Source organism: Dioscorea cayenensis, chromosome 17 (genome assembly GCF_009730915.1).
Source record: "Dioscorea cayenensis subsp. rotundata cultivar TDr96_F1 chromosome 17, TDr96_F1_v2_PseudoChromosome.rev07_lg8_w22 25.fasta, whole genome shotgun sequence".
Taxonomy (NCBI): domain Eukaryota; kingdom Viridiplantae; phylum Streptophyta; class Magnoliopsida; order Dioscoreales; family Dioscoreaceae; genus Dioscorea; species Dioscorea cayenensis.
Genome location: NC_052487.1, coordinates 2,853,367 through 2,863,612, shown reverse-complemented (window position 1 = coordinate 2,863,612; position 10,246 = coordinate 2,853,367). Strand labels below are relative to the sequence as shown.

Genomic DNA, 10,246 nt, shown 5'->3' with positions numbered 1-10,246 from the left:
ATTAAATATTTTGAATGTATAAAGTCAAAATAAATAATATGATAAAATATACAAAAACCAAAAGTGCACTTAAACAGAACAATACTTATAATGTACAAAATGCACTTCATAACCAATCCAAAAGCTATAAAATATCTGGAATAAACGGAACTTCAAAAAGCTTTGTTGATGGGTGATTTTTCCTTTTATGTATACATACACACATGAAAAAGTTACCACAAATGAAAGCTCTACAATACCCATGTCTTTATTATGGGTGAGTTGAGATTCAAACTCACTTTCTCAATAATACAAGAATATCTTATGTGGGAAATTCAGAGGCTTTGTTTTTGTTTTTTTATTTGATTCTGAATAATAAATTTTTTGATTGTTTCTTCTGATTTTTTAATTTTAGTTTTTTTTTTTTTACAGGTTTACTTGACTCTTACTTAGGGTGTGTTTGTTTCATTGAAGTTAACTCTGAAATCACCGAAGTGAAGAGTTCCAACCCACTTCCCCATGTTTTGTTTCGTGGTTCTGTTGCCACTAATTGGTTACTTGTAATCTCTCAACTTTTTTAGTTTGACAAATAGATTTCAAGCACCTCTCATTTAAGGAAAATTAGGGACGTGTATATGTGAGGAGTTAATCCCTTTCCCCACTTGTACCCACACCTTATAAGAATCATGAGATATGATATCGTATTCTTTCCAAAAAAACACTTTATATAATAAACCCAGTATCAATTGACTATGAGATCAAAGATTATTAGTTACTCTCCCAAATTTTTAATTAAAAAAATAAATAAAATATCAATTATAATGCCAACAATTCACTCAACTCAATTGTTTTGAGAGTAAGCTAATCCCTCACTCAGGAGAGAAAAACATCACTGCAAAAAAGCTGTAATTATCATCATTATTAGTGTCATTATTCACACTTTATATATATATATATATATATATAACCAAAAGAAAAAGAAAAAGAAAAAGAAAAAAGATCACCTCATCTCATCTCATCTATATACATCCAATTATCTCCTAATCTCCAACAACAAAACACACTAATTAATAATATATAACAACAAGACAAAACCTCAACCTCAAACCCCACTACAAACTAGTCCCCGGTGTGGTGTCCTCACTCCTCCAAACCGGCTCCATCACCGTGTCCGGCGACTCCGGCCCCTCCCTCTTCCCACCACCACCACCACCACCATCCCTCTCCACCACCAACCCATCCTCCAACCTCACCACACCTTCCAACACTTCCAACACTTCCTTTATCGCCGGTCTCAAATCCCTCTCCCCTTGCAAACACCTAAACGCCAACTCCCCCACCACCTTCACCATCCTCATCCCCTTCCCCTCCTCCTCCTCCTCCTCCTCCCCAAACATCCTCCAATCCACAAGCTCTTCCAACTCATTCCTCTGCATCTTCTCCACCGTCATGCTCGCCAAGTTTATCTCACTCCTACTCCTCCTCACATCCACCGCAGGCTTCGAACTGATCAACTCCATTAACACAACTCCAAAACTATAAACATCACTCTTATCAGTGAGTCTATAACACCGGTAATACTCAGGATCCAAGTACCCCGGTGTGCCTTGCGGTGCAGTGGAGACATGAGTGGCATCCACCGGAACAAGTCTAGAGAGTCCAAAGTCAGCGACTTTGACGTTGAAGTTTTGGTCAAGAAGGATGTTGGTAGTTTTGACGTCACGGTGGATGATGGGAGGTTGGATGGCGTGGAGATAGGTGAGAGCAGTGGCGGTTTGAATGGCGATGTTGAGGCGGATAGGCCAGGGAAGAGGGGAGCGGTGGTAGAGGTGACCGTGGAGGTGGTCGGCGACGGTGCCGTTGGGAATGAACTCGTAGACGAGGAGGAGTTCACGGCTGTGGCGGGAGGTGGAGCCGTAAAGAGAGACGAGGTTTTGGTGGCGGAGACGGGAGAGGATGGCAACTTCGTTCATGAATTGCTCGGCTCTTTTGTAGTTGTTCCCGTATAAGCGTTTTATTGCGACGGTTCTGCCATCTTGGAGTATGCCTGAAAAACATGTGTTATTTATTTTTTTTAAATAATAAAAAAATAATTTTAAATGTTACCGTATGCAATAGTTAGGTGATAGAGAGAAACAGACACAAACTGGTTCCAAAATTGTTAAATAGTATTGTTGTTTATATTTAATTATATATATATATATATATAATAGTTAGATTGCGTTCGTTGTAAATATTTGTAGATTTCTACTAATATTTTTAGATGGGAAAAAATAATTATTATTAAAAATTTGTGTTGGCAAAACACTTGTTTAATGCAAGTCCTTTAGTACTTGGGGAATGCATGAGTAGACACATAAATTTGATCATGTGCTTATGTACTGTGTATTAGTACTATTTATACTTTATGAAAAAAATAGGACTTGACTTGTAACTAAAAAGATATTAATTAGTACTATTTATTCTGTATGAAAACATAGGACTTGACTTGTAACTAAAAAGATAGAAGAGTCTCTCTCCCTCTTATATAGTTAATTTTTAAAAATTCATTAAATGTTTTTTTTTTTTTGGTACTAATCTAATCTATCTTTTTCACATCCCTTGTTGTCTTTATATTAATGTGTTTGAATAAGATGCATATAAATTGGTTTTTTATGATGGAGAGGTGATGTAACACACTGGTCACATTCAAAGTAGGCCAACTTGAGTTTTCTTTCTCCACTATAAAATATTTTGTTTATAATTTTATTGAAAAAAAAAAATGGGAAAGAATATGCAAGTGGTGGAAGAAGAATAAAGGTGCATTATTATTATATCTTTTAAAAAAAATTTAACAAAAATAACAAACTCAGTCTCACAAAGAATATGAACAAATAAATATAATGATGCATCAATTACGACGATTTAATATCTCCCAAGAGATTTATTAACTCAACTGACATCATATGAAATAATTAGAGTCATATCATGTGTATACCTATAAATTATTTTATGAACCAAACTAAATTAATAAATCCCCTACCATACAACTATGAAGAGAAAGGAAACAATATCCTCCCACAAGGAACCCACTGATTATCAAAGAACCACAAACTTTAAATTAAAAATTGTTGATACTAAAAATCCTGTAAAAAAAAACCCCTCTAAATATTTATACGCGTAAGGATTTAAACTTAAAATTACTTGATTAACAAAGAGAGGTCTAGAATATTATCAAGCTCTAAATATTTTGCGTTCTATTAGTTTATAATTTATAATTACTAAAAAATAAATCGATCAAAAACAAACCTCTCTTTCACTGACTAAAAGAGGCCTAATCAATTATAAAGCTCTCGGTATCTTGTGTTTTGTTAGTCTAAAATTTATAATTACTAAAAAAACAAGTTGATAAGAAAAAAACTCCCCTCTCATCGATTAAAAAAGGTTAAGCCCATGATAAAGCTCTCAATATCTTGTGTTATGTTATTCTAGAATTTGTAATTACTAAAAAAAAAAGGGGTTAATCAAAGGCTAACTCTCCTCTCGTCGATTAAAAGAGATCGAGCCTATTATAATGCTCTATTAGTTTAGATTATTATTATTATTTATTTATTATTATTATTATTTTTTTGACTAATAGGCGACAATCGCCCCTCATTTAAAGAATTGTCAAAAAGATAAACATGTACGGAGGTACACCAGTTATAGTGTTTTATAAACCTCCTAAATAAATTCTCTTGTTTTGCAACTTTTAAGAGGTGAAACCACTGTTTCTCCCATAGGGGACCCACACCTATGTTTATGTACAGTACATATTCAAACTCTTACTCTCTCTCTCTTTGCACTCTTGTGCTTTACCATTGGATTATCTAATAACTGACCAATTTAAAATTTGTAATTACTTAAAAACCGGTCATTACTTACTGATCAAAGACATTTGGTGGATAAGCACAAGTTATCAGAGTGAAGATCAATGGTACCTTTATAAACAGTGCCAAAGCCACCATCTCCAAGCTCCTTTGACTCACTGAAGTTATCAGTAGCTTCTTGGAGTTCCCTATAAGAGAAAATTGAAGTATACCCTGTGTCTTCTCTCATTGAAGAACTCTCTGCAGAATAGCTTCTTCCAAGAGTTATTGTAGATTTCTTATTCCTCTTCCAACGTTTGTGCCAAAACAAGAAGCCAAACACTACAAGTGATGCACCAGTTCCAGCACTAACACCTAAAAAATAAACAACATTAAATCCAAAACATAACACTCTTTTGATTCATTTCAATAGTTACCTATAATTATAATCTCAATCCTCTGTTTCCTCTTCTTCTTCTCATCCTCTGCAAAAAAAAAAAAACAAAACAAAGAACACATGAGAATGTTTTAAAATGCAAGTAAAACAAGTAAGATTTTCAATTTTCAAGCAAAGTATACCCTGACAAACAGTTTTATGACCACCATTAACACTGCAACCACTTCCTATGACTCCACAATTAAAGCATTCCTGCTTTAGCTCCAACTGATTAGAGAATCCAACAGAGAGAAGATCAAGGACTCCATCATCACTGAATGAGAATGTCCACTCATATGAAGGACTCCTATTGGTCTTACAGTAAGAAGGAAGAGCCTGAAATATTTGACTATCTAATTTCTTATTGGCCAAATAGAAGTTGTAGATTTTGCAAGGAATTCTTCCATTAAACTCAAGAAGGACTTCATGGTTAAAGGTATTCTCTAACTTATTGCAATCAAAGATTAATAGCTGTTCATCTAGGAGAAGATTATGACAAAAAGAGAGATTGAAGTTTTGGAGTGGCAGAATGAAATTGTACATGAAACTGCAGTTTTGTTTGTTGAGTGGGGAGGAAAGCTCAGGCTCCAAGAAAACAAGTTTATGTTGTGGAATTGAGAGATTTTTCAACTGGAACAGAGGACCAGAATTATTGAATCTGATCATGGTTTGGTTTGTGGTTTCATTGCAGCAGAGATTGAAAGATTTTGGATATGCAGTTTTGTTGGGTGAAGTACTGAATTGTTTGCATGAGTTAAGGGAAGAAGAGCAAGAACATGATGAAAGATGAGGGAGATGGAAACAGAGGAAGAGGAAAGAGAGGTAGGTGAAGAGAAGAGACATTTCAAGAAGTGGAGTAGAATGGAAGAAGAGCAAGGGAAGTGCCTTGTTATAATGGCTTTCACCATTCCATTATTGTTAACTTAGACAGTAGGCAATTAGACAAACTAATGTGAAAACTCAATGGTGGTTTCATGGGAACAAAAAATAAAAGTCATATTATGGAAAATTAAATTATTATTTTTTAATAAAATATTAAGCTAGCATGGAATAATTTTAATAAAATATCAATATAAATAAAACAAATCTAGATTGAGACAAGAACCAAGTGAGAATAACTCAAGTCATACAAGATAATACATGTGGTTGAGTTATAATACAAATATTTGATTTACAAAATAAATGGATGAAAAAAAAAATTGTGTTGTGTTGTATTTTATTTTATTTTGTATTTATTAATATGAATAATTTTTAGAATAAAGTAAGTTTTATAAAAAAAAATGAATAAACTATTTTATTTCATAACAATATATATATATATATATATATATATATATATATGTAAATTTTAAATAAAATAATCGAATTATTAAATTAATTAAAAATAAAAAAACCAACCAATTTACATTTAATTATGAATTATCACTATTCGTTATTTCATTGTTTTTTCTTGTTAAAAATTCCTTTGTTTGATTTTTTTTTTTAAAGTCTATATATATATATATTATAAAAAAATAAAGGATAAGACTTGAAAGGTGGAACTTGTGGCTTTTTGCGTGTGATTTGCTTTGCCCCCACACGCAAACTTTTGGTGCTAGCACTAAAATTAAAATGTTTAGTGTAGGTGGGAACAAAGGAATTTTAGTTTTTTTGAATTTTGAGTCATATGAGTCAAGGTCTAGTTCCCAAGTTGACAAGCATAAAGTCATTTTCCTTATCATTTATGGAGAGAAAGAGATTGAATAATTAATCATTAATCATTAATTAACCTCCATTTGTAATAACATATTTTCTATAGGGATGGCAACGGGTACGGTATAGGTAGGGTATGTCAAAACCCTTACTCGTACCTGTGACTCCTACCTCATACCCGTACCCTTCAGGGTAAAAAAAATCATACCCTTACCCTTACCCGCAGGGTACCCGCTTACCCATTGTTCAAATTATCGAATTAAATTTAAATAATAATAAAAATAAATTAATTATACATTATATTACAATCTTTAAACACATGTCCATAAATTCAAAATTACAAGTTGATATATATTTGTTTATCTTAAATTATATAATCACATAAAAATGACGTCTATTTAGGACTTAATGGTAACTCTACCTTTTGTTTTGTTCATGTTTAACCATCTTGGTTTTTGTTTAAAATTTTTTCATATATCTACTATTTATATTTTATATAGCTTCAAATTTTATAAATATCTAGTAAGATTTTGAATATAAAAAATATTATAAGTAATTCTCATAAGTTATATCCAATTGATTTTTTATTAGTATCTTATTTTTCAGGATGTTCTTATAATTTATAGAATAAATTATTATAACATTAATTTTTATATTTATTTATTTTTTTAATTTAATTAAAAATTCTTAATATATATCTAAAATTCAATTTTGATAATATTATCAAATATAAATATAGAAATTAAATAAAATTTAAAATAATATATTAAGAGAAAATTTGAAGTATTATTTTCAAATTAATCACCATGAAAATAGATATGGAGTAAATTGTGAGTAAATGTTTAGTTTAATAAAAAAAATTATATATATATATATATATGAGAGTAGAGATGGCAATTTGTACCCTACCCGACGGGTATCAGATGCCCTGGGTCAAAGAGGGTATTACCCTCTTTCGACCGGGACTGCACGGTAAGGGTATTACCCGTTAGTTTTTGAGCTGCAGGGTCGGGTGCAGGGTATGCCCTCACCCCTACCCGCACTCCTTACCCTTACCCTTACCTGTTGAAGAGGGTGCAGTGAAAACCCGCACCTGCATTCCTTTACTCCTTTCATATATATATATATATATATATATATATATTTTTTATTAAACTAAACATTTACTCAATATCTATTTTTCATGATGATTAATTTGAAAAATAATACTTCAAATTTTCTCTTAATATATTATTTTAAATTTTATTTAATTTCTATATTTATATTTGATAATATTATCAAAATTGAATTTTTAGATATATATTAAAAAAATCATAATTAAATTTAAAAAAATAAACAAATATAAAAAAATAATGTTATAATAATTTATTCTATAAATTATAAAAACATCCCCGAAAAAATAAGATACTAATAAAAAAATCAATTGGATATAACTTAGGAATTACTTATAATATTTTTTTATATTCAAAAATCTTACTAGATATTTATAAAAATTTGAAGCTATATAAAAATATAAATAGTAGATATATGAAAAAAATTTAAAACAAAAACCAAGATAGTTAAACATGAACAAAACAAAAGGTAGAGTTACTATCGAGTTCTAAATAAATGCTCATTTTTTTATGTGATTATATAATTTAAGATAAACAAATATATATCAACTTGTAATTTTTGAAATTATGGACATGTGTTTAAAGATCGAATATAATGTATAATTAATTTATTTTTTTATTATTATTTAAATTTAATTCGATAATTTGAACAATGGGAATAACGAGTAAGCGGGATACTGCATGTAAGGGTAAGGGTATGATTTTTTTACCCTCAGAGCGGGTACGGGTCGTGAGTATGGGGTGAGGGGTTACAGTGCACGGGTAGGGGTTTTGAGCATACCCCTACCCATACCCCTACCCGCTGCCATCCCTATATGAGAGTGCACCTGCACTCGCTAATCTGCAAGAGTAAGGGTAAGGGTAAGAGTACGGGTAGGGTAGAGGCATATCTTTATCCGACCCGTACCCACTCAAAAACTAACGGGTAATACCTTTACCCGTACCCGTACTCGGTCAAAGAGGGTATTACCCTCTTTGACTAGGTACGGGTACAGGTATACCCATCAGGTAGGGTACAAATTGCCATCTCTAATTTCCCGCGTTCTTTTTACTTATCAATTTTATTTAATTTAAACTAATTTTAAAAAATTGATTAAAATTAATTAATAACTTAAAATTTATAAAAATTATGTTAACTTTTCAATATTACTTTATTTAAAATATGTTTTGAAAAATACATAATTAAATAGGATTTATTGGGAGTTGTAGTAGTACAATAATTATAAAAAGATTAATTTGAAAAACCAGGACAAAATTTTTAATAGATAAATTAAAAAAAAAAACTCTATTATGAGTAAAACGGAACGGAGTATTTAACTAATTCAAACCAAAAAATAATTAAAGCAAATGAGACATAAGTTGGTTAGTAAAAGACAGTGGGATTCATTGAAGAGATTGGTGAGTTTCTTGTCTTCGATTATGATGATGGTGTGCTCTGTGTAGTTGATATATTTCACAATGTATTCTTGGTTGTTTAATCGAATATTTGGTTTGAAACCTTCCTAAGAAATCTTTGCAAGTTTCTTGGAAAGATTGGTCGGCAGTATTTGCGAAGAAAGGGGGTTTGATTTCGATATCATTTCCACAAGGAAAGGATTCAAAGATTGGAAATGAGAAGGAAGAGTTTGACAGACATATGAGCAATGCTGAAATTCACATGTGCGCTTTATTACTTACATATATATATATATATATATATATATATATAGCAAGTGAAGCTTAGAAATCGATTTAAGAAAAGAAAAGTCCTCATTGCTGCAATAATTAAGCAAGTGGTAGTGCGATTAACTCTTATGCGGAAATTTGAAGATTCGACTCTTTTCTGAAACATGTTAAGGAATTGAGGTGTGTGTGGTGTGTGGCTTGTAAACATTGTTAAAAAAACTAATTTGCTTTCAGAATCTATTTAAGTTTCTACTCATCTTTGGTTAATTTTTAGAAGTTTTGAAACTGAAGACTTGAAAATTCTTACTATTGATTGCCCAGTTGATAAGGCACATTTTCTATGGTCAAAGAAGACATGGATTCAAAATTTACTTAGTCACTATCTAGCTTCTTATAAACGAATGAAATTGATAAACAATATGCAAAGGAATAAACTCACTCCTGCATTCAAATAATGAAAGTCAACCATTTTGCTTTCAAAATTAACGAGGATTTAGTCTTCTACTCGTTTATCATCGTCGTCTTTGATTTATTGGATGAATAAGAAGCCAACGTCTTTGATTTATTGGATGAATAAGAAGCCAAAAAATAATTTCTCCGAAAGTTTCATAACCGAAGACTTAGAACTGTTAACTGATTTGTCATGGACCAAGTAGTCATCAGGTAGCCAAAGAATAGTTTTCATCACTTACTAGCAAATTTCTTGCTTTTAATGAAGATGAATTGGATGATAGAGGAAAGAAAAGTAAATAAAAGATCAAAATCACTGAAAGTAAAAACGAAAGAAATGGAAGAAACTCACTGCAATGCTTCAAATGACGCCGATCATCGCAAATACACATAAAACTCTCCCTTTCGTCATCGTAGCCGCACTCGCCATTGCTCTGTTTACACTCAGTGCAATCAGTCACATTCCATTTCAGCAGAAATCCTCTCCTCAGAAGAACTGCATAATCACTGCTTTTAGCTCCTGCATATCCCAAAACCGGCCTTCTCGCAACCTGACAAGAACTTAATGAAGGTTTCGGCTTTGCATCTACCCAATTATCATTACTAAGTTGTAAACTAATGTTCAGAGGCTGACAAGGGACACTAACAGAATCAGGTGGAAAATGAGAGCTATTGCAGGAGAAGAAGGAGAGTTCTCTGTTAACAGAGCTAATCTCGAACAACGAAAGACCAAAACTGAGATCGGAATTAGGAAATGAGCATGTACTTGTATCTAACTTGGTATCATTAAGAACAACAGATTGGTTCTCATAAAATATATTGAGAATTTGGAAACTATCAGACATACTAAGAATTGACATGTTGTTTTGGCAAGAGACTTTAAAGGATGGATAGCCACAGTAAGATGGATGCTTCTCTGCCAGCCAAAATGGATAGCTAATGTTTGGGAGATGACCACAGCTTATAGGCTTGCAGTAATTCATAGTTGGAGTGGTAACTGAGATTAATACAAATAAAGATGATAGAATTAAGAGAAGAGATGGATTTCTGAAGATAAGTAATGAGTTTGGAGTCATGTTGCAGAT

General features: G+C 31.8%; 2 protein-coding genes across 2 annotated transcripts; both read right to left on the bottom strand.

Annotated features, from left to right (window-relative positions):
• Window positions 1–880: 880 nt before the first annotated feature.
• LOC120279969 (LEAF RUST 10 DISEASE-RESISTANCE LOCUS RECEPTOR-LIKE PROTEIN KINASE-like 1.1) lies at window positions 881–5,116 on the bottom strand. Its single transcript, XM_039286657.1, has 4 exons — window positions 4,386–5,116; window positions 4,244–4,291; window positions 3,939–4,181; window positions 881–2,026 (listed from the first exon to the last, which is right to left on the bottom strand). The coding sequence occupies exons 1-4, from the start codon at window positions 5,083–5,085 to the stop codon at window positions 1,092–1,094; spliced, it is 1,926 nt and encodes a 641-aa protein (XP_039142591.1). The 5' UTR covers window positions 5,086–5,116; the 3' UTR covers window positions 881–1,091.
• A 4,254-nt stretch (window positions 5,117–9,370) lies between these two features.
• On the bottom strand, window positions 9,371–10,246 carry LOC120280502 (LEAF RUST 10 DISEASE-RESISTANCE LOCUS RECEPTOR-LIKE PROTEIN KINASE-like 1.2). Its single transcript, XM_039287361.1, has one exon. It carries the CDS (start codon window positions 10,235–10,237, stop codon window positions 9,371–9,373), a length of 867 nt encoding a protein of 288 aa, XP_039143295.1. The 5' UTR covers window positions 10,238–10,246.